The sequence below is a fragment of the Vanacampus margaritifer genome, chromosome 2 (genome assembly GCF_051991255.1).
Source record: "Vanacampus margaritifer isolate UIUO_Vmar chromosome 2, RoL_Vmar_1.0, whole genome shotgun sequence".
NCBI lineage: Eukaryota > Metazoa > Chordata > Actinopteri > Syngnathiformes > Syngnathidae > Vanacampus > Vanacampus margaritifer.
Genome location: NC_135433.1, coordinates 20,801,356 through 20,827,049, shown reverse-complemented (window position 1 = coordinate 20,827,049; position 25,694 = coordinate 20,801,356). Strand labels below are relative to the sequence as shown.

General features: G+C 39.0%; 1 protein-coding gene across 3 annotated transcripts in view; it reads left to right on the top strand.

The window, feature by feature from the left end:
- The window catches only part of axin1 (axin 1), a 33,571-nt gene extending 10,546 nt beyond the window's left edge, over positions 1–23,025 (top strand). For 2 of the 3 annotated variants that reach the window (XM_077558540.1, XM_077558539.1), the window contains 9 exons: positions 5,741–5,881; positions 6,001–6,097; positions 8,451–8,576; positions 12,324–12,688; positions 12,762–12,911; positions 15,506–15,703; positions 15,944–16,051; positions 20,280–20,429; positions 20,631–23,025. In XM_077558540.1, the coding sequence (XP_077414666.1) occupies positions 5,741–5,881; positions 6,001–6,097; positions 8,451–8,576; positions 12,324–12,688; positions 12,762–12,911; positions 15,506–15,703; positions 15,944–16,051; positions 20,280–20,429; positions 20,631–20,757 (1,462 nt within the window). In that variant the 3' untranslated portion in view covers positions 20,758–23,025. The remainder of the gene's footprint in view (positions 1–5,740; positions 5,882–6,000; positions 6,098–8,450; positions 8,577–12,323; positions 12,689–12,761; positions 12,912–15,505; positions 15,704–15,943; positions 16,052–20,279; positions 20,430–20,630) is intronic. The other variant, XM_077558542.1, reaches the window with a different exon arrangement.
- The last annotated feature ends 2,669 nt before the right edge of the window (positions 23,026–25,694 follow it).

The following is a 25,694-nucleotide window of genomic DNA, read 5'->3' as shown; positions in this document are numbered from 1 at the left end:
CTGCCACTTTGGCTTAAGTCTGCTACTGCTGACATGCTCTAAATACAGTGTACTGCCTGTCTTCTGGATTTGGTTTGTTTTCTTCTCCATAATATCAATATTGGTTATCAAATCTTTCTTTAGGGCACCACAGTTCAGGCTCAGACTAATCTGATTAAACACAAAGATAATCTGTCTGCATTCACATTAAATCCTCCTCCATTTATGTTCCACAGCATCCCCGCAATAAGTCAATTCTGCAATGTAGAAATTAGGGCTGGGTTTAAAATATCGATATCGTATCGATATTGCTTTTCATAGCCCAATATCGATTCATAAAACCATGTATCGGTACTTTAAATACAGCTGTTTCCAGTAAATTAATGTGCCTGAGGCGAAAACGTACTTGTTCAAAGCCTCGTGTGAGCGTTGTTCAAATGTGCCCTTCTTTTATTCAGAGTACCCCAAAAGGAGCCCAGTGCTTACAAAGAAAGGAAACAGCTCAAGCATGAGCTGCTCCGAGCTGCTGATTGCTATATAACTTTAAAAATGGGCTGCTTTTTAATGCAAGCGGATCACATCGCGGGTCGCCCTCTCGAAAAAATACAAATATGCAAACTCACACTGTTTAGACAGATGCACTATGGAAAAGCTTTTTTTTTTGCAGTAGTTTTAAATGGCTTACCTTAAAGGTCTCATATTATTCAACTTTTCAACATACTAAAATAGTTCTCAAATGTGTAAAAGACATGTCTGTGACATGCATTCGTCAAAATTGACTTTGGATCTAATATTTTTGCTGTCCCTAAATCAGCCAAAAAACGCTCTGTTCAAAACAGTCTGTTTTAGGGGTATGTCACTTTTATGCAAATAGCTGCACCAGGCCACGCCTAGGCCGCACCCTACAGTACTCTCTCGAAGGGGCAATGATTTTGGTCATGGTAGCCATGTGCTAATGTTGTGAATGGAAACAACTGGCCATGGGAGCAGAAGAAAAGAAAAATACAGACATGTCTTTTACACATTTGAGAACTATTTTAATATGTGTCAAAGTGGCATAACGTTACTACAGTTTGTGATTGTTTCGGGAATGGTTATTTTGCCGTAACCGGCAAATCTGCCGCTAACGTTATTTTGCCGTAAATGTCTCTGATTTGCTGTAAATGCTTGTAGACAAGTGGTTATGAATAACACAAATGTGCACATTTAGGCCACTGCGCGGTCGCAACGTGCAAGCCGTCTCATCAAGACCACTTGGCGGCCGGTTAGCATCACAAAGTCATGTCAACTAGCTGGCGAGTTCCCAGTCACGGCAAATTGACCACCTCGGATTGTATCTTGACAAAACAATACGCAACCGCTTCATATTATCCAACTACCGTCTCCTTGATCATATCTGACCTCTTGTAACCAAACAACCTCCACATGACAAATGTAGCTCCATTTTAGGCACTAAAAATACACCAGTAATAGGAAGGAAGGCTAAATCAAAAATGGTAAACTTGCATCTTTCCTGTTTGCAGTCGTGTCTCACTGTTGGGACCGATCCATTAAGTTTAAACGTGTTGCAAATCCAGCTCTGAACAGGCTTTCACTAAAAAAACAGTCCTTTAAGAAATGGTGTCAGTGCACGTCCTTCAAAAAAAAAATGTATCCACTGTCTTCTCAAAGACTCGGGACGACGGAAGCAACCACTTTTTCCTGATCATTGTTTCCCCTTTCCACGGAGCATTTGTGAGCAGCGAGAGAAAAAGAAAGACGCAGCCACCTTCTCGAATTTCAGTGGGCATGACAAACCTTTACCAGAGGTGGTGCCACTAACCCGAGGGGGCTGGGTCGAGTGCACTTCCGTGGCTTTTTGACGTCACTAAGTCACGGAAGTTTAATCTGCCCGAGGACAAAGCTAAAGAACTCACGAATGGACTTTTTTTCATACTTAGTTGGATTGTAGACAAGCTGGGGATGCATATTATTGATAGAAAACCCCACTAAAGTGCATTTTCATACGATGAGACCTTTAACTGAAATTCTGCGTCACATTAGAGCCAAAAGTAGAATCCTGATCGTTTACTGCACATTTTGCTGCTCTAAATAGTAAATAAGTCATATTATACTATAGCTTACACAATACTATGGACTACTTCTTCTACTCCCATTTGATGGTTGTCAAATACTTTTGATTCATTAGCGCCCCCTTCTTTAGCATAGATGCCTATGGCTATGAAGAAGGTCACTGGCGGTAATGCATGACTTCTTCTTTCTTATCGCGATTGGCAGGTGCCTTTGGTGCATTACCGCCACAGTACAACTGTGCATGAACATGGTCATACCCCTTCTACAACGATGATCTCTATTTTTCATTGTTACAGCATGGTTATGGGTAGTTCTGTAGTGTTCTTCTTTTGTATCGCAGAGTGGTGCCATCGAAGCTGTTCAGGAACTGCAGCGCATAACTCATGTCAGGATCCCACTCTGCTGACATTAACATTACGAGTACGGTGTTCTCAAACTTTTCACGGGTGTTATGTTCCACGCCCACTCACTATAGGTGGATTTCCGTAAAGTAATAATAATCTCTGAAAAACACGCGAAATAGCGAGGTACAACCCAAGATAAACCTTGTAATGTATGAATTTTGGACCCAAATACAAATCTGTGACAAGTGATCCGCGAACTACCACTAGTATACATACTGTATGGGAAAGTGATCGGCAAGGTGAGCAGCACGCGATGCGTCCAATGACAGAACACGACAGAGCACCGCTTTCATTTTGTCAGCCGCTGATTGGCTGGGTATTTAATCGTGACACGCAGCATTTAAACTCAAAACAATGCCAATGTACTGCCGAAATAAGATGCTTGCCCAACAGCACTGACCGATGGGTCTGCGCATGTGCATGCTAAGTTACCGTCAACTCCTCCACAGGCTGTTGCATCGAGTTAGGCTGGGTTTCATAAAAGACTTGTGTTTATCTTTATTTGTCCAATATTTGATAAATGTATGACATAGTTTTAAAGCCCATTTTAACGCTAATAAATGACTCGTCTTCATTTGATTTATTTTATTCATTTCGTATGCCTCGACAGCCTCGACAAAATGGCGCTGAGCGCAAAAGCAAAATACAACTTGATAACAAAATTGCAAAAAAAAACAACAACCTGCCTTTCAAATTCTATTTTCTTAAGAATTTATTAGAAAAACGGATATATAAAATAATCAATTCATGTTTTCATGTATCGATATTGGGCTTGAAAAGGAAAATTGATTCAATATTGATTATTAGATTTTTTAAATTATTTTTTCAATCCAACCCTACAAAATACCCGGACCACGAACCCAGAACCCGGGATGGAGAGGGTTTTACCATATTTATTTTTGAGAGGCTGAAATCAGGGATTGGGACAATTTTAAGTTAAATAATGGCACTGAAACGTTCAACTATTTAAATCAAATTTTGTCAACCAATATGATAGCTGATTAGTTGTCAATTCATCAATTAAATTTTTTAACCTCTAGTTTCCGCTTTGCTTTGCTTTCTTCCGTCTCCAATATGCGTCCTTGGTGAAGTTCGTTCCCCATTGTTTGAGTTTGAGTGATGCGTTCAATTTATTGTGATTCTCACAGATTCCCTTGACAGGTATGTTCCAGAGTCAAGGGTACAAAACCTTTGCAATGACGAGACAGTATACCCCGTAACTGAAAAAACACGTACTACATCAACTAAAGTCTAAAAGAAATGATTGATAAAGAGACTGACACAGGAAAGTTGAAAGCTAGCAAAATGGGTGCACTGAGACACAATCCAGCCGCAGAGTTGTGTGAAGAACAAAACCAAAGGCGAATGCTGGTGATCAATATTGATAGTGTTTGAAATCTCAGGATAGTGTACAAGAGAGAAAATAGGTCTGCACATCTCATTGCTACTTCTGTTTCAGCCATGTCCTTCCACACTTCTGTGATGTATAAATAATAATGGAGACACAGGTATAGAGGTGCGATCACTAGTTCACGAATCAATCATCTCGGCTTTGTACAACAAGACTCCTCTTGCCTCTCTCTATTGACCTTTAGGCCTTTCTGTAAACATCACCTTTTTTCTTTCGGAATTCCCTTGTGCCCCCTTATTTCGTGCTCTGCACTCTGCTTGTTGCATACATTTCCATTATTAAGGGCTGTGGAAGATGAAGGAATTAGCTGGTTGCAAAGGTTTCTCGTGGAGCTTCTTTTTTTTTCTTCCTGAGAGCATGTGCATTCTAAACAGGAAGGCAGCCCTGTCGAATGCTTAGGGACTTCCAATGTGAATAAAAAAGACGATGCCGAACATCTATAATTCATGTGCGGGAAGCGTTGTCAGAAGTATTCTTGGCAACGCCAAGCACAGAATGTGAGTGATGTCAAATGAATGTCTCGAGCTGTTCGATGTAGAACATTCGCCTTGTTAAAATTTAGTGTATTGTATAGTTACCACTGCAGCAGGATGACGGCTAGCAATGTCTGTATTGAAATTGAAAATCTTTGACTAGACTACAAAGTTCCGTTTTTAAATTCAAAGGGTTAGTTAGGGTTTTTATTGTACCCTGGGAAACATCCCTTGGTTATTTGGGTCCAAAAATTCAGTCGTTAAAAGAAGAATGAAAGACACACGTTCATGAATTGTAATTGAAAGATATCGAAGGTGAGATACTAATTCAATCTTAGTAGTTATGCTGTATAGTTATTGCCTTACCTTGAGTGGTATGAAAAGCAAATTTTATGACGGTCTGGTCTGGTTAGTTGTTGATGCAACATTTATATTTAAGCGGTTTGTCCCTCAAACCTAGAAAAATGTGAGTTATTTAATTTTACAATGATTGTCCAATAATTGATTATATGCAGAAAAAACATCTACAGTGCATCATGATGTACAAGGCTCTGATTCTGAAGATGGGAAAAGTTATAAAACACATCATATTGTCAGCCTCCTGAAATAATTGTCCAAGTTATTTGTTTATTTATTTATGTATGTATGTATTTATTTATTTATTTATTCAAAAAGCACTAAACCCTGAACGACATTCTGTTTAACCGTTTCATTTTAGGGTTTTGATTGAATGATCTATTCAACTAAACAAGATGGCTTCAATTGATGCTACTACAATGACAATTACTTCACTGAATTGTGTATTTTATGTTTGTTATAGATTTTTAAATTTTTTATTTTTTTTGTAACAGCCTCAGCACATCAAACCTTGTAATTTGATGGCACAGCACTTTGTATTTTATAATCTGTTTGTATTTGTATGTTGCTTGTATACAACTTTGTTCTGTAGTTTTATTCTTTGGGGAGTAGTGCTAAATCTAGTGCAGCCATCTTTTAATGACATTGTCCTTTTAAATGAACTAAACTGAATTAAAAAGAAAAAAGGTGGCCTCCATTCTGAGGAGATGTTTAAGGCTAATAATAACAATAATAATATGACTTCATAGGCTGAAAATATTACATTGGGAAAATAATACATTGGGAAAATATTACATTGGGATCCCCAGTTTTCAAGAACAAGCAGGACACATTTCAGGGTTGCTCCACTCAAAGTGCATGGCTGAGACGAGGGTACGAAAATGACAGTTCTGACGTGACCAGAGAATGCACACATCCAGAAAAGTGCACAGCTGCGCATCTTTCCTGATTTACACACATTTCCTCTAAATTATTTGTACTTTACATAGTTCCTAATACAGAACCTTGAGGTACACCCTTTTTAATTTTTGTCTTTCATCTAGACACACACCCGGACGGGAGCCAGCCGACCGCTACTATGCCAACGCCGGTCATACATTGGCTCCGGCCACCAGCGCCAACGACAGTGAGCAGCAGAGTATGTCCAGCGACGCTGACACGCTTTCCCTCACTGAAAGCAGCATGTATGTATTGTTTATTTCATTGTTTAACATTGTTGTTGTCTTTTCTCTTGTACGCCACCAACTTCAAGTGTTGTTTATTGACGGGAATATTTCTGAAATGTTGTTTTTGTGGATTCCAGAGATGGCATCCCGCCCTACAGATACCACAAACCTCATCGGCGGGAGATGCACGAGAGCGCTCGAGCAAACGGGCGCGTGCCGCTGCCTCTCATCCCTGTGAGTTATTCATGGGTTACCCCCTCCTCCCTCCTCCATCTCATTTCCCTCTAGCTTTCTTTCAACTGTCTGTCTCTGCCGTATTTGTCTCTCTTCACGTGCACCCCTGGAGATGGTGCATATTTAACATGTGTGCACTGTGAGGCCTGTGAGGGAGTGTAAGAATAGTGGTGAAGAGAAGGCTGTCTAAATGTGTAGCTCCTTGCTTTTTCGGAAGCTGTGCCCAAGCAGACGAGAAGGCTCCCCCGTGACAGCCAGGTGCCTCCCCGGTGCAGCTGAGGCTGCCTCTCGCCAGCCCTAATTAGGCCGGCCAATCGGGAGCCGGCGTGAATTGACTGCATTTTACAGCGCTAATCCTCCCTCGTGTCCTCCTAATGAAGTCGCCATGAATTAACTGATACAGTGGTACCTCGGTGTTTGAGCATAATTCGTTCCTGCGAAGTGTTCAAAGTCCAATTTGTTCAACCTCCAAAACATTTTTTTCCAATAAGAAATAATGTAAATGCAATTAATCTGTTCCCAAGCTCCAAAAACAGAAAATTCCCATTTTAATTTCTATTTATATTTTTCTTTACATTTATAGCCTGTACAGTATTTAAACAATAAAAAATACCTTACCTTTTTTGTTGTGGTGTGATGGCATCAGTGGATGATAAATGCTATGTTAATGCTTGGTTTAGTTCAGTGCTTAATTTGTGTATTTTATATTGGGCATATTGTTAGCCTACTAAGCGGTCCTTGCATACGTTGTTTAACATCAGGCACGTTGTTGAACAGCTAAGGGGGGTCCTCGTGCCAGTATTTACAGAAGTAGTCACAGTAGTTACAACGGCACGATAATCTCCTTCCTAATTCCACTGTGGTTCGTAGCACTGTATGTTTTGCTTTGCTGCCACTGGTACTGTTGTCTTTCTTTGCGCCCATGGCGAAGAAAATTGTCGTGGAAAAATCAAAATGCACTCGCGAGTATGGAGCACCTCTGGGAGTGTTCACGATCTGACTGGAAATGAGCAGTGCATCGTCTCAACTATCGCAACGTGAGCATTCGGCATTGCTCGACTTCGCTCAACTTTACTCGGCTACCCGTTTTCAATGTACGTTCGGCTTAGCTTGCTTTGCTTGGGTGTTCGAACTCCGAAAATTAGTTCAAACTCCCGAGGCATTTTATACTTGGAATAAGAAACATGTAATACGCCATGTTAACTTTATCCTGTACCTTGTTCCTCTCTGGGTGCTGCTGTGTGATACTCCACAGTCTCCACTTTGCTGCAGCGCTCCAGTTTCTCACTCCCCCCGCTTTCCTCTCGAATAGACTTTGTGTCCTTGAAATTACGAAAAGTAACGTACAATGTTAGCCCAACCTGGACACAGTGCCTGAACTCTGGATATTGTTGTATGATACTCTACAGTCTCCATTTTGCTGCAGCGCTCCATTTTTATCACTTCCTTCAATTGCCTCTCAAATGCAAAAAGGTCTCCTAGAAATGACAAAACTAAGCACATACTAATGTTGCTAATGTTAACATTTCTTTGTTACTCTCAGCCTTCCCAGTTAGGGTTACACTGGTTAGTCTTTTCACCTAATGATGCCTAATCCAAGGGATGTAATTTGTTGGATTATTGCACTTTGCCAAGCGTCTATCTTTAACTCATTTGCTCCCAGAAACATATAATTACGTTCTATTTCAAATATTACCATGCTCCTAAAGACATATTTATACGTTTTTTTTTTTTTTTTTTAATGCTAGAGCATACAGAAGGCATGCAGCCTCTGACTTAAAGAAGTCACTTAAAGCAATGGTAGTTATTACAAAAATGGCCAGCAGATGGCAGCAGAGTATGAGAAATTAACCAGGGCCATGTTGCTACAAAGTCTTTTCCCCAGTGTTTTAAACGGGTCTGTGAATAATGATGATACTTACCTATATGCTAATGCTAATTGCTGCAAAACAGAAACAGACAGAAATATACTTTTTTTCCCTGATGAAAGAAGAGACTCTAATATTTCTTTTGGTAGGTTCCATGTTTTTATAGCATTAGAACACAATATTCTTTGGGCCTTGCAAAATCAGTTAAAATCCAGTAAAACAGCCGGGAGCGAACGGGGTTGCTTCAATGAAAATGGCTGGGAGTGAATGAGTTAATTAGAGATGGTAGATGAGGCGAAATCTGTACTTGTTCTTCTTACTCCCTTTTAAACATGTAAGGTGTGCTTAGAACACTATTGTTTTAAAAGGCTGTTCGTACCACTGCAAGATAAAAAATTCTAAGAAAAAATCTTGTCTTTTTGCACAATCCTGCAGAAGGTTATGAACTAAAAAAGTTGCGATGTCTCCAACCTCCTCCTTCCTAGCGCACCAACAGGATTCCGAAAGACATCCACATGGCGCCGGAGCGCTTCGCCGCCGACCTGATCCTCCGTCTGGAGGACGTCCTGAGAGAGAGGGAGACCGAGGAGCGACTCAGGAGGTTGCGACTGGTATGTCTGTTCCATTCTTGTATACTGAATCAGCTGCAAAAGCTGCAAGCCCTCTGTTTTGTTCATTTGTCTTAGCACGTGAATGCCATACACACAATAGGAAGCCTTGTATGTTGTGCATTCAGTGAGAGGACATCTCTTAAGACAAGCGTTTAAACCGATAACATTTCATCGTAGCTTACCCGTGCTGTGCTAGAGGCACCAGTCAGTGTGTGGTTAAAGTTTTCAAAGGAGACTTCAATTGATTTAATGAGGCCAGCTATTAAGAGTAGGCTAAAAAAATAAATAAATAACAGCATGGCATGAATCGCTTGGCGAGTTCTCTCTTCGGCCTGTCGGCGATCTGGCTTTGTGCACCAATCAGATGGAGCACCTGCGCTTGTAAGCCAGGAACAGCGTGGCAGCCGTTTGATGTCACTTGTGTGCCAGTGAAATGTGCCTCAGTACGCAGAGCCAAGCGCTTGGTTCGCTTTGGATCTCAATGAAAAGAAGAAGCGAATGAACACACACGCTAACTGGTGCCTTAGCCTTGGATTCTACAATATTACACTCCACAGTCTCCTCTTTGCCCTCAGTCTCAATGTGTCGTCTTCAAATTATGAAAAATAAACATTGCCCACAATGGATGCTGCGTTAATTTGATGTGTATATTTATTTTGGGTATGGATGTGTATTTTGGTCTGCATTATTAATTTATCCAGGTTAATGCTGAAGGATTAAGTTTGACTTTTTCCACCTTTTTGGATTAGGGGTACATGTTTTTATTTGAGATTTTTGTTTTATTTTTGAGTTCTCGCTTTATTACTGCGTGTTCATGATAAACATCCATCAATTTTACTCCACAGACTTCGCTACAGCACCCAGTTTTGGCCCAGTAATGACAAAATTAATGTTCGCATAACTTGGACGCAGAGCCCTAGCTCTGGATGCTGTAGGATTATACACCTCACTAGTCTCCACTTGCTTGATACTAGGGGTGGGAATCTTTGAATGTCTCACGATTCGATTCGTTTCAGATTTTTGGGTCTGCGATTCGATTCGGAATCGATTTTCGGTTAAGAACGATTTTTGATTCAAAATGATTTGATATAGATGTGCAAGGAATTGTAATGATCTACTCCAGTCTGACTCACTAATGCTAATTAGCGCGCTACTCGCGGCACTTTTATCACTCAAAAGAGCGGCTCCACGCTGAAAAACAAACAAACTTTAAATTGGAATAACTTAATCTTGACTTTTTCCTTCTACCTTCTAATGTGGCTACAACTTAACAGTGTATTAGACCGCATGGAACCACACTGCCCCTCAGTGGCCAAACCGGGTACAACATGAACAGCGCTCCAAATAAAGGCACACACAGACAAAGACAAGACAGTATAAAATAATTTAAATAAAATCGATTTTGGGACATTTAAAATTGATTCTCAATTGTACTAAAAGAGAATCGCGATCCTTATGAGAATCAATTTTTTGGGGCACACCCCTACTTAATACCCTCAGTTTCCCATTAAATTAATTTTGTCTCCTTGAAATGACAAAAGAAGAAACACACTGTTAGCTCACGCTGGACTGGATTATAATGTATATTCCACAGTCTTGATTGAGCTGCAGCACACAGTTCTTTGCTGCTCTTAGTTTCCTCTTTAACTCAGTTTGTCTCCCTGAAAACACCCTATGCATGGATTGACCCTCCCTCCCCCCAAGTTCAGATCATGATGTGTTTGTGGCATACTTGTGATATGTTTAACTGGTGATGAAATGCTGCCATCTTGTGAAGGAAATGCCTCTTACCCAGAGAGGCTTATGTGACTCTCCTGATTTTAGAATAGAATACAATAGACACAATAGAATCCAACACCTTGTATAGCGCTGAGAAAAAAAAGTATACTGATTGCTTTGATATCGACATGACATTAGTCAAAAGCATCATCAAACATGTACAACCATTCACATATATCTGTAAATTGTCATTTAAAGCTGGTATCTTTCCATCAAAAATTAAAACCGCTTTTGCCACAGTTCTCAAAAAATTTAGAGAAACCTTTATCACATATACTTGACACTTTCATCAAGAAACACAAGCTCTTAAGTGAAAATCAATATGAATTTAGAGAAAAACGATCAACTTCGATGGCAGTCATGGAATTTGTAGAAGCTATAGCTACAAGTATAGATAATAAATAATTCACTATTGAGATTTTTATACATTTAAAAAAAACATTTGATACTATAGATCATAGTATATTATTGAATAATTTAGAGGGATATGGCATAAAAGGCTTAGCATATAAATGGATTAAAAGTTACCTAGATAACAGATATCAGTACTTGCAGTTCAACAACATACAATCAAAACAATTAAAGATCTCTCACGGTGTTCCCCAAGGGTCAGTGCTTGGCCCCTAAGTTATTTATATTATATATAAACGATAACTGCTGTATCTCCAAAATACTTAAAAGTGTTTTGTTTGCTGATGACACAACTCTCTATTACTCTGGAGAACATTTTAAACAGCTTCTGATTACAGTGGAAAATTTGTTTTGTTTGACACCAACAAATTATCTCTAAATTTAAACAAAACAAAGTTAGTAGGTTTTGGCACGAGACAGGTCAAGCACCAAGTCACATTTAGAGTAGATTCTAATGAAATAGATAGAGTGTATGAAAATAAGTTTCTTGGTGTAGTTATCGATGAATGATTAGGCTGGAAGTCCCACATAGACAATGTTAAAAGGAAAGTGTCCAAAATGATAGGGATCCTTTACAAAACAACAGATGTTTTGAATAAGAAGTCATTATATACATTAACTTGCTCATTAGTATTACCATTATCATTATCTAACCTATTGTGTGAAAGTATGGAGGAAATGCTTACAGAACAAATACTTGCCCTCTTTTCAAATTACAAAAAAGAGCAATAAGAATTAATAACCGATCAAAATATACAGAACCAATTCACTATTTATCAAATTAAACACTATGAAATTCTATGATCTAGTTGAGTTTAAAATTGTTCAAATAATGTACAAGGTACACAACAACCTACAATATTCAGAAGTTGTTTAAAATCAGACAGTGACTATGATTTTACGGGTATAAGTATCTATAAAAATTCAAAACAAGAACAAATATTAAGCAAAAGTGTGTTACAATCATAGGTGTAAATATGTGGAATAATTTTATAATTAACCTGAAAAGGGGTGAATCACTGGTTGTGTTTAAAAGGCTGTATAAATACAAAGTACAAAAACAATATTTAAATGAGGTATAAGTCAGTACAAATGTAGAAAATACTTTGTGCAATTAAAAATGTACGTATAAGCCTGTGTGCTGATTTATATATCTGTAAAAAAAAATGCTTATCAACTAAATGTACAATACTGTTGGCATATCTATGCATGAATAAGTGCAGCTGTTTATGTGTAAGTTTTTTTTTTCTTTTGTAAGGGGGTAGGACTCGATACGTTTTTTACTTCTTCCTACTCCCTTTTGAACATGTATTGTAAGCTGTGCTTAATGATGATTATGTTTGTATGTATGGTGAAGATACAACAGAATTGGCATAAAACTCCAAGTTTGTGATATCAAGAATACATTATAGAATAGAAAAAAAAACCAAGATGAAACCTATAAGACTCAATTATACTGTGTATTTAGCAGTAAAGCACAGGGATGTATGTACAATATAAAAAAGTAGCACATGACTGTTGGTGATACTCATTTTAAGTGTACATTTCCCACCAAAGGAAGAGGAAGGCGATGAAAGCTTCCCCTCTGGTGTTGACCCACCGAACTACGCTGACTACTACATTCCGTTCCTGAGAGACGCACACGAAGAGAATCCCGAGAGCATCCTGGACGAGCACGTTCAACGTGTCATGAGAACTCCGGGCTGCCAGTCGCCGGGAATGGGCCGTCGTTCTCCCAAGTCCCGCTCACCAGACGCTTTCAAAGGGACGGCGGGGACGGCACTGCCCTGTGGGGCTCAGGGTAAACATCCGTCCAGGCACACTTTCAAGGGAGAATCGGGTCACCACTGCAAGCATCACACACACCAAGCAGAGTCTGCTTGGGGTATGGGATCCACAAACATGGAGCATGCAACCCATGGGTACGTTTATTAAGCAAAGTATTTGGTGCTGTCGTCTTCCTCATTTCTCATATAAGATTGTGCTGTCATGCAGGAGCAAAGGTGGTGCCCAGTATAGACGAGTGATTAAGCGTGGGGAGGAAGCAGCAGCCCCTGTGGAAGACATGGAGAAGAAGCAGAAGATCCTCCTGTGGCTCATGGAAGGACAGAAGGAAATGATCCGGCACAAGAGAAGCCCATACGGGTCAGTCATACCTTTTGTTTTCTAATGTTCCAGAACCTTTCCCTTTCCTTGTGTTTTGCTCCTCTACATCTCTACGTCATGTGACGTGCGCAAACCGAGCCATGATTAGTCGTTACCTGGGCCCTGAGGACACGTGAGGTCATTTTTAGTCGACAGCAAGTAGCAAAATGTGTTCCCCTGGGCGGTATTGTGACCTGTTTTGGGCTTTTTGATGGTTCTGACCAAGCCCTTTCAAAATAAAATACTGCCCACGTAGGTATTAATTGCATATGAAAAATAAGGAAGTTATCAAATTGATTATAGACAAAATATTAACTTCTTACTGCTGAAAATGGTTAAATTAGTCAAGTATCGCTTGAAGGCAGAAAAAATTCTGTAAGCATTTTTTTAATCAAGATACTAGAACTAGAAAGGGTTTTTCCATTTTCTCCTGTTATCTCTTCGTTGTTTGTTGTGTGTGTCACGACCTCACTTAGTTACTCCAAGAGGTGGGTAGAGTAGCCAAAAATTTTACTCAAGTAAGAGTAGTGTTACTGCAAAATAATATTACTCAAGTAAAAATAAAAAGTAGTCATGAAAAAAATCACTCAAGTACAAGTAAAAAAGTGTTTGCTGAAATGATTACTCAAGTAATGAGTAACTGCTTGAACAGGAAGTATGATTTATTTTTAAAAACAATGTCATCAGACAGACAAAAACAAAACTGTGTGGAAATGCTGGCATCTTCAAAAAAAACAAAAAAAAAACACTTATTGAGCTTGAACAACAGTGCAAGCAGACGCGTTAGCCCAAGTGTTCGGATATTTTTATTTTAGCCCTCCCAAAAGGCTCAGCAGGACACACACATTGTTATGGCTCGTGTTTGTCTTTGTTTGTTTATTGAACATAAGACCATAAACCTGGAACAAAACAAATAAAAATAATATCACAACGATATAATGCTAATATTACATGTATCATTATACAAATAAATGCACTGTATACATTTAGGTATTTATTGTTGAAATTATGTTCTATGTTGTTTCATTTGATTTCACATAACATCTATTTTTTATTACAACAAAGCTGATGGACAATAATCGCTATTGAATGTAATCAACTACATAACCCATAATGCTTTGGCAAGATTGGCACATGCGCACAACAGCCCTCTTCTTCTCTTCCCGTCATCGAGTCAAACAAACGTGCAACGGTTTACCCAAGCTTCTCATAGAACTCTTCTTAGTGTAAGCACTGCACGCAATAGTAACAGTCTCAGTAGAGATTAATTTGTCCATTAACCAAAATACTTAACACCAAGCATGCACAATTCATTCACAAATTATGGCGTAGCGAGCTTGGCGCTGCCTCACAGTCCAACGAACATAGGTGGCACTTTCTTAAAACGAAAGCACCAAGACGTCATCTTTCAGTTGACTCTTTCGGGTTCTCATGCCTGCCAGTCTTCAATCAGGACCGCATTCCCTGTATATAACCAATGTGTCTGCGGAAATGCTCCCACACAGTCAGTCAAGTGGAGCGCTTACGTGAAAATACGGTAAATCTAATACATGAATGGGGCGGCAACGACTCTAGTGAGCCCAATGTAGCGGAGTAAGAGTAGCGTTTCTTCTTCACATATCTACTCAAGTAAAAGTAAAAAGTATTGTGTGGTAAAACTACTCTTAGAAGTATTTTTTTTTTCAAAAAGTTACCCAAGTAAATGTAATGAAGTAAATGTAACTCGTTACTACCCACCTCTGGTTACTGCACATCCCCAATTTGTGGTCAGGTGTGTATCTTATTCACCATTATGGAGGGAATAATTAGTGACTTTCTAAAATGGCTCCACATCATGGAAGGAGTGTTTAGCCGCACCAGCTAGCCAGCCGCAGCACATTGCTAGTGTGGAGCAAGTAAACTTAGTAGTAGTTCCTGAGCAGCAGGGAAAGCTGTGAGGATTGGTGTTCCACATAGACTTACATCAACTGGCAGCCCCTCTAATTCTGCGATCAAATGTGCTTAAAGTCATTTTTACATTGAGGCAGAAGCAATTATGTCTGAGGCAGAAACGATGATGTCATCAACAAGATTCACGATTTGTCCGTATTGTCCAAATCTCTATTTAAGATTTGATTTTGGATATCAAAAAAGGCCAAATCAGCATGTTGCGTTAAAGGAAGCGCAAGAGCGTCAGGCAGAGCAAAACAAAGCAAGTGAGCCCAAATACAGTAGGAGAGACAGAACGAGAGTGATACACTTTGCACCCTCATTATGGAAAAGAAAGTAGCGGGAACCCGGTGCGGTAACATTAAAACATCTGCGGCTTATATGTGTAACAAACTCAAGTATTCCCCAAATGTAGCCAGCGCGGCTTATAGTCAGTTGCGCCTTATAGTCCAGAAATTACTGTAGGTGCATTTTCGACACATTTGTCCCCAAATTTTTAATTACGTCTCAGTGTCAAATCAAAAGTTGCAAATCCCAATTTCAGTGTATCTGCCCATTTACAGTAATGACACAAAATGCTTATTAATCTATTGAAATAATTTTGAGTTCTATTTGCCAAAAGATGCATTCATGGGCTAAAAAGAGGTCTTCCTCTTGTATTTTAGTAGCACCACTGGCTCCAAGAAGGTTCCGGGCCATCCCAGCTGCTCTTGGGACAACGTGCAGCCGTCGCATCCTTTCATCCAGGATCCCACCATGCCCCCTAACCCGGCCCCGAGCCCCCTCATCCAGCTGGAGGAAGTCTGCCGGCGTCTGGCCGAGGAGAAGATGATCAAGTCCGGAACAGTGCAGCCAAAGCAGCGGTGAGTGGACGGCTACGTTTTAAACGTTTTAGAGTGTTACCCCGATTTATTCAGGTTCACCTACTGCGGTCCTACCTTTTGAGAGAACGCATCTGGAATCACGTGGGTCTGGAAAGTTTCTCCCATGATTAACATAAACAGGGGTTCACTGTTTACTACCTCGACAGAATCCCTTCGAGTAAAGCACCGATGATGGTCGAGTGCGTGTCTAACAAAGATGGCGGTTGTTGACTCCTTTAGGTATGTGATGGAGGTGATCCAGCGGGGTCGCACTGCACTCAGGCCTGCACTCTTCCCGCCGCTCAGCGTGGTACCCGCCGTGTCGGACTGTGAGCTCTCCGAGCCCGAGTACGTCCGCCCCAGTTTACTGTCATTCACCTCCCCTTCCCCGCTCCCACCCCCAGTGCTCATCACTGCTCCTTTATCACTCACACAAAATTTGGAGCATGAGAAATAGCATTGTTGATGTAGTATTACTGGTAGTTTTCCCCCTTGTTATTGTTAAAGACCACTTTGATTTCCCGCATTATTATTATTATTATTATTATTATTATTATTATTATTATTATTATTAATAATAATATTAATAATTTCTGTCATTTCTAAAACAAAATGACAAAATAATTCAAATGATATATTTTTTTATATCGTATTTTTGCGTCACTGAAAATTTACTTAATTTCTATTTTCTCATATTTCATTTTTAGGTCAACACAAACTATTCATTTGCTTCACTCATGATCATGATAATTATGATTATTATTATTTAAAATAGCTAAATAATGAAAACTATTAAATAAAACTATACTCTTTTTACTAGTGCTGTCAAAGTTAAAGCGTAGGCTCTTGATTAATCACAAAAAAATTATTGCATTAATCATGTATTAACGCATATTAACCCATTTTGGCCGGGAGCACATTACCATATTTCTACCACTAGAGCCGGGAGCGCTGTTTTGTTTTGATGAATTCTCGGTCTCTTAGCGGGACTTATGAAATAATTGATGGCGATTGATGACGGCGCAGGAGGACTTCAAACCAGTGTAACCAGTCGTCAGTGGCATATTATTAAGAAATATATTTGTAGACAATGAGGTTGTTGAAAATTTCGCCAACTTTGTCACGGAATGGTCGACGAATAATTACCACTCAATCCCCCAAAGTTTTTACAACTGCGCTCCAGTGTTGAAGGTAAATATACCCGCAGATGTGACACATATATTGAAGCTTTATAATAATAAACTTACTTTATGTTAACGCCACTGGTTTAAGCTCTGAAATGTTTTTCAAATTATGTTTCTATCTGTTTCAGGAGCTGAGATACCAATTATTTAGTAGGCATTGACAATATTGTTGAATTTCCGGAAAAACTTGGGGGTGAAGCTAAAGTCATCCACAGGCTTTAAAGGCATGTTTTGCCAGGTGCTTTAGGCCTTAATGGGTTAATCACACTTGACAGCGGATGATTTTAGTAAAGGTAGCACAGGTTGTGTTTGAGCAATAAACATAACTACATGCATTTAATTAAAGCATTTAATAAATGTTTGCGTATGACATTCATATTTGCCCTCATCAAAATATTGGGTTGTTTTTTTTTCATTTTCAATTATGCAAGTAATTAACTGATTAGAAAAAGGGGTGGATGTGTGCGCACTGTGCAAACATGTGGAAAATGTCCTCATAACATTAAATGTAGAGAGAATTAACACATAACAGGTGCTCATCAAATTTGGCGGGCAAAAAATGTTGATTAAAAAGCCTTTTTAATTTAAGTGATTAATCATGATTAATACAAAATTCTAAGATGTGATTAATCAGACAAAAAAATTTAATCGTTTAACAGCTCTAATTTTAACTATTAACAATGACTTTAGTCATCTCACAAATGTGCCCACAATAGTTGAATTTCCTTCACTTATCAAACAAAATAAAACAAAAAACAGTCATGAAAAAAATTGAATGGAATAACTGGAATATTTGTCACTAGATAAATTAAACAAAAATGAAGTTCTGTTTTGTTTTGTTTGTTTTGTTTTGTTTATTAAGAGCCCCATTAGTTCCTGACACATCTCAGGAGCTAATCTTCCTGGGGTCTTTTCAAATTCATTACAATCATTTCAAATAAACATATACACACCCACGCTCACACACATACACTAAACAACAACAAAAATAAATAAAAGTAAATGAAAGGTCAATGCAATCAAATAACATTAAATAATACATACATAATTGAAATACAATCAAAAGAAATAAATATGCTCCAATTATTTTACAATTATCCCCAATATAAATGAATTTACAAATCCAACACTTATATATATAACTAACCTGACGTGTGCCATAACCATGATAATATGAAAAAAAGAAAGAAACTTTGCCATAAATAATTTCTGGTGTTTTGTTAAAATAATATTTCTAATAAATGTTAAAAAAAAAAAAAACCCTCAATCTGCATTTAATACATTTAACTGTTAACCAAGCCAAGTTATCATGCATTATGCATTGTGCGTTATCACATTTGTTCAGTATGGGCAGCCCAACACGATTCTTGCTGCTCTATTCTGAGCAACCTGTAACTTATTTACATTACTTTCACTCGTGTTTGACCACACCACTGATGCATAATCTAAATACAAACCCAATTCCCAAAAAGTTGGGACACTATACAAATTGTGAATAAAAACGGAATGCAATTATGTAGAAGTGCCAAATTTCAATATTTTGTTCAGAATAGAACATAGATGACAGATCAAAAGTTTAAACTGAGAAAATGTATCATTTGAAGGGAAAGATATGTTGAATGTAAATTTCATGGTGCCAACAAATCTCAAAAAAGTTGGGAAAGGTAGCAATAGGAGGCTGGAAAAGTCAATTGCACTTATAAAAAAAAAAACATCTGGAAGAGACCAGTTAACACTAATGATGTCCATTGGCAATTTGGTTGGAGTATAAAAAGCGCTTCTCGTAGTGGCAGTGTCTCTCAGAAGCCAAGATGGGTAGAGAATCACCAATTCCTCCAATGTTGTGCAGAAAGATAGTGGAGAAATATCAGAAAGATGTTTACCAGCCAAAAATTGCAAAAAGGTTGAAGTAATCATCATCTACAGTGCATAACATCATCCAAAGATTCAGAGAATCTGGAACAAACTCTGTGTGTAAGGGTCAAGGCCGAAAAATCATACTGGATGCCCGTGATCTTCGGACCCTTAAACGGCACTGCACCGCAAACAGGAATGCTTACTGTAAGGGAAATCACAGAAAGGGCTCAGCAATACTTGCAGAAAACATTGTGGGTGAACACAATCCACCGTGCCAGCCGCCGTTGCGGGGCTCTATATCATACTGACTAAAGAGGACAAGGACAAGCCAAGTCAGTTTATAAGCCTGCATCTGTTATGGTATAGGGTTGCATGAGTGCGTGTGGCATGGGCAGCTTGCACATCTGGAAAGGCATCGTCAATGCTCAAAGGTATATTGAGATTGGAGAACAACATATGCTCCCATCCAGGCATCCTCACTTTCAGAGAAGATCTTTTTCGCATTTCTCAACACGATCATGCCAGACCACATGCAGCATCATGGCTGCGTAGGAAAAGGATCCGGGTATTGAAATGGCCAGCCTGCAGTCCACTTCTTTCACTTCTAGAGCACATTTGGCGCACCATAAAGGGGAAGGTGCAACAAAGAAAGCCCAAAACAGTTGAACAGTTCGAGAGACGCGTGTTGGAACAGAATGGGACAGCATTCCTATTTGTAAACTTGAGAAACTTGTCTCCTCGATCCCCACACGTTTGCAGACTGTTGTAAGAAGAAGAGGGGATGCCTCACAGTGGCCTTGTCCCAACTTTTTGGAGATTTGTTGGCACCATGGAATTTAAATTCAACATAGTTTTCCCTTAAAATTATACCTTTTCTCAGTTTAAACTTTTGACCTATTCTCTATCTTCTATTCTGAATAAAATATTAAAATTGGGCACTTTTTATTTTTATTTTACGTTTTTATTCATAATTTCTATAGTGTCCCAACTTTTTTGGAATTGGGTTTGTATGAAAGTACCAAAGATTGAACTAGCTTGTCTTGTCTTGTCTGTCTTGTAAATCACTGAAAATGTATGCACATAAAAGCATAATGCTTTATTTACCAATTACATAAATAAGACACAACAATGGTGCAAAAATAACAATGAATTATACATGTATTCATCATTATTGATGTGTGCCGTCATCATGTCTTCAGCTTTTTTTATTTAATTATTTTACGTAAGACATTTTTCATCAATTGATGACAGTTGTGATATATCTGTTGCTTTGCCATGCTTGCTTGTAGCCTGTCAACATGTCACGTGGTTTGAGATTAAGAAGAATGCTGCACTTCACATGGCCATCAGTAGATGGCGCTCAGCCACAATCATCCCTCACCCTGTATTTAATACTGTTGCTTTCCTCCCCCCCACCATACAGTTACACACCTATAATGCGCCCAACTGTGTGTTTTTTATGTGTTTTTTTTTGTCAAGCTGCACTTGTTTCCCAGCTGTGGCTAAATCTCGTTTGTTATCATTTGTATTCGCAGGCATAAAGCATGTAAAAAACAAACATGCGACAGCATGACTGTGGCGTACTACTTCTGCGGGGAGCCCATACCGTACAGGACGTCTGTCAAGGGCCAGCTGGTGACGCTCGGCCAGTTTAAAGAGCTGCTGACCAAGAAAGGAAACTACAGGTCAGACTTAGATTTCCACATCACGTAATTGACACCTATTGAATTCCGGATTTGCGTAGTCTTTGCCGTTTAATTAATTACATAAACTGAATGAACTAAACAAAGTCAACAATCCTAAATTATTAAGATTTGCGGAATACTGTCAAATATTTTGAACTCCTACTTCCAAGTTCTGATGTAAAGCCTCCTTCTCGTTCGCAGGTATTATTTCAAGAAGGTGAGTGACGAGTTCGACTGCGGGGTTGTGTTCGAGGAGGTGCGCGAGGACGACGCCACGCTGCCTATTTTCGAGGAGAAGATTATTGGAAAAGTGGAAAAGATTGACTGAGGCGCGTGACGGTAGGGAGGGAAACACAAGAGAGGGACTAGAGAAGGTGAACAGGAAGTGGGTGAAAAGCAAAACAGGAAGTGCTAAATGGGGGCACACGATGTAGCTTTGTAAAGTTTACTTAAGGAAAAGCACTGCAGATTTTTTTACTGTGGTATAATCACTCATCCTTTCTAAAGTAACCACACTTATTGTGATGATTCTTTTGATATGTATTGATACCAGGTGTGTACAGTTTGTGGTAAGAAATAACATTTTATAACTATTTAACTATTTAAAATTTGATATCCTATCGAAGCCCCCGATGAAGACGATCATGGTCCTTTTTTAAAGGATTATATTTATGACTTGTTATTTTGAAATGCCACTTTAAGAGTAATTTATTATTTTGCGACTTTTTAGTCAGGCAACACTTTGGGCACCTCAATTATAATGACAAGTTTTGGGGGGCTTCTTGTAGCAAGTCCACGATCGAGATATTGTATTCCCCAAAACTGATTAGCCACCCTGACAGTATGAAATTGTTATTATTATTATTATTAATGGGCTATTTTATTCCATTCATTTTACTCTTATTCGTAAAATGGCCTCCGACTAACACTGAGTGAACTGTCAAAATGATATAATTATAGATTGGAACATCTATGCAAGCTGCTTTCAAGTTGATGATGATGATAATTATTACAAAGAAAAACGTACTGTTAATGTATGTAATGTTAATTGTACTGTTAATCTAGAATTGACCCATTTACGTAGAATTGACTTTTTGAGGTTCCATTAATCTTTCTATTACATATCATATCACAGCATTTTCAAATGAAGGCTTATTCCAGCAGCAAAGTCAGTGCCTGTCATATTGGTGCCTGGAAGGATTGTGTCCTTTAAAAGTCTTCTTAAATTAAAGGAGCTAAGTAACAATTGTTTGTACTTTCGGCCCACTATTACAGGTCGTTGATTTTCATTGGTAAATTTTCATAGCATTTGTTAATAGGGCAAAGATGCTAAGCTAAGAATGTACATGCAAAAAAAAACTGTACAAAAATTTGTGGAAACGGTTTTAGTATTTTGTGCAACATGAGGTGTCCTGGCTGGTCCGCCAGGAACATTAGACCACTTAACTCATTCACTGCCATTGAAGGTTATAGACGTCAAAGTTTAATTTTAACTGTGCTGGCAGTGAATGAGTTAAGTGGGTGTTGCGGTGTTGACATGGCGGTTTGAATTATGACAAACCTGTGCAGCTTAAATAGTATCTTGAAGTATGCATTATTATTATTATTATTGTTATTATTATTATTCATGGAAGTGCTTACTATTTGCCCTACGGTGCCCTCTATTGATGTGGAGACTCATTGACCTGACTGTGGCAAACATCAATAGCATTTTGTTTACGTGACAATATGCTAGGCTAGTGAATGTACAAGCTAAAAAACATACAGAAATACATAACTTGAATTTAATGTTTGTGCAAGCACACTAGCAACAATGCTAGCATTAGTACAACTTGAGAGATGTCATGGCTGATCTACTTGTAACATAAGACCACTAAAGTAGGAGTTGTGGGGTTGCCATGGCAACTACAATTTTCTCCTTATGTCAAGACGGTGTAGCATACAGCATCAACAGGATTTTTTAAAAATGTTGTTTTGAAGGTCGGATAATTACATAACTTAAAAACATGTATTTCTACTAATCATACCATGGAAGTGTTAATCATAAACGCCCAGTTCATTCAAGTGTGTAGCATCGCAAACTCACAAGAGAAGTCCACAAACGTCACAAATTCTAAAGAACACTTCGAGAATGTTGTCGAAGGCCACAATGGGACATCATGTCCTCCTTCGGCATTCAGTGCTGAAAGGAAGCTGCAGTTGATGTTGAACAAACATTAAGTGGATCTTGAGATCTTATTATTATGTTCTGAAATCTTTAAGATTTAGATGCAGTATAAAGCTAATATATTTGTCATATTTCAAGGAAATTATTTAATTTATGGATGTCTTTTTTTGTTTGTCTTTTGAAATATAAGCTTTTTTTTTTCAAGCCCCCAAAATGTCCTTCAAATGTATAAAGTGACCATCAGAGTGCCTTTATTAGTATTATCATTCTTACAAATATTCTTGTTGTTGTTTGTATGTAAATATGTTAAACATGAAGTGTCATCAACCAGCAGCCCAGTCAGCACATTCATAACCTCATGAGAGAGAGCGAGAGAGAGAAGACACTTGAAAAAAGGAACCTGGACAATAAAAAAATGCAATAAACCAACACTGGACTATGCAGTATAATTATTGAAATGCTAGAACTGCTGCTTTGGTATGTTTTGCTTTTTTATTTGGCTTTTATATGATTCAGCACAAAAGCTGGAGCCCCGGCACAAATGGCAAAAATCCACGCGTAATTGAAATCAATGTTAACCAAGTTTATACTTGACTATATATGTCACAAGATGGTGGCAAATCACTCCTTATGACTAAATAGTTTTGGCACCAAGATGCTAGGAGATGGGCACTAAACATGGCATTAACTGGAAAGCTAGCTAAAAAAAATATATGCAAATACAGAATGTGCCTGTGGCGACTCATTGTCCTTGTAGTGCTTCTGTGTTTAAATATGACGCTTGTGTGAGGAGCAGTGAGTCATGCTGGTTACTCAATGATGGCCGCCATTTTGAGTAACTACTAATCTAATGAGTTACTATATATGATGCTGTCAAGACATTTAAAAAATTGACAGATTAATTATGACTTGTAATTAATTGATATAATTAATCTATTTTGTAATTAACAAAAAAAGTTGCTGAGAAAATACCTCAATTAGAGGTATTTTTATTTTAATACATTGTTATTGTAAGTTGTTTGTTCTTTTTTCCATTTGTTACGCTGTCTGTATGGATCTGTATGTATGATGTGTGGTTGCTTTTTATTCCCTAATTCGCCACATCAAGGAAATGTTTGGCACATTTATCAGCAAAGTGCCTGTTTTCACTTTCCACGACGGTCGGCGCAAAATGAGTTGAGGTTCCACGCACCATCAATAAAGTGAACGGTCACCCCCAAATTGCTGTGGTAGCCAATTGAGGTTCGGTCATCTTCGGTTATAGCAACACAGGTTAGCGAATCCTCCACGAAAATATCAAGTTTGTTTTTCTTTTCACCGTCATACATCTTGCTGATTTGAATCCCTCATCTTCAACTATGTTTATCAGCCTGCAGTTCATCGTTCATCGACGCGGTCATATGCGGGTGTTCTTGAGTTGGGTGAAGAACTCCGCTATGGCTCGCTACATTAGCGTCTTGGTTGCGACCGTTAGCTATGGCTGCAGTCACAACTGGGTGCTTTACATTTGTGTGGTTGGATAAACTTGAGCTACTTCTGTGCTAAGCAAACTCACCACAAAGAAAGAAAACACTGCATAACTGTATCGTTGGTGCCGTTATTATTTAAATAATTTGCCATTCATCAGACCAACAACTCTCACATGCTCCTCCATTTCGTCTCTCTCGCTCTGAACTAGCTACTTCAGGGTGTGATTGACCAGGGGTCTGTTTCACAAAGCAGGTTTAGTGAGAACTCTGGCTTAAGAAACCCTGAAATGTGGGAAACTCTGCGTTTTCCGTTTCAAAAATGGGAGGTAACTGAAACCAGAGAAAAAGAGGCAACTCTAGCCTGTTTCATAAAAAGAGGTAATTTAAGCTCTTGGTCAGTTACCGTAGTAACATCTTCCATGAATCAAACCTGGTGGGTTACAGGTTTTTCCACAATGAACCTCGAGGTTTTCTCTGTCCCCGCCTCCTTTCAACCACACACGACATCTCATTTCCTCATTCATAAAGTCTGCTGCGACGAGTTTTGGCGTAAATGCGCCGATAGTCCAAAAGTCCAATTTTGTCACGAACATGGCTTGTCCTTTTGACAATGACCCTATTGATGAGGGTGCCGCATTATTGCGCAGGGAATGAAATATTCGTCGTGAGATTGTTATCAGACCGCGCATAGATATGCTGGAATTTCCGGACAGTTATTTTTTTGAACGGTACCGTTTCACATCCCAATCCATCACCTACATACATAACTTAATCCGTCCTTACATTTACAACATTACCAGCCGTAGTCATGCGCTCACATCACAGCATATATTGTGTGTTGCGTGTTTTTTTCTTATAACCGTTTGAATAATGTTTTTATTTCATTTTAAGTTGAGTGTGCTTCTCCCTCGCAGGATTGCACCCAAATTAAATGAATTAATGAGCTACCATTCAACATGTTTCCCTTGTAATATTGTGATTGCAAACAAATGACATTTAAATGTACGCATTGACCAGACACCCGAGCAGCAACGTTTTCCCACGCCGCCTTCCTCTACGGCAGTGGTGTCCAACTCGGTCCTCGGGGGCCGGTAGTCCCGCAGGTTTTGGATATTTCTCTCCTCCAACACAGCTGAAGCTCATCAGCAAGCTCTACTAAGCCTGATAACAATCCTGTTGATTGAAACAGGTGCGTTGGAGCAGGGAAACCTCCAAAACCTGCGGGACTACCGGCCCCCGAGGACCGAGTTTGGACACCACTGCTCTACGGGGAGCCGCTGCAATGTTGCCCTTTTTTTCGATAGACATGTTCAAATTCGCCATATGATCGTTTAGATTTCCAGGTGAGATGCGCTGTGAACTTCGCTTCCCCGTTGCCATAGTGACTCGCCGAATCGGGGCTCTATTGATGTGGACTTTTTAGTGTAGTGGCAATGCCAGGTGAAACAACTCTGCTTTGATATAACCACAGTGCCTCAAATCAGCTGTCCTGGAACCGAAAACGCAGAGTTTCCTATCTCAGGGTATGTCAACTCGCTGTTCAGGGTTAGTCTCTGTTTTTGTTGAACATGCTTTGTGAAATGGACCCCAGTTCCTGAATGTTGTAGTTAGACAAATTCATAAACAATG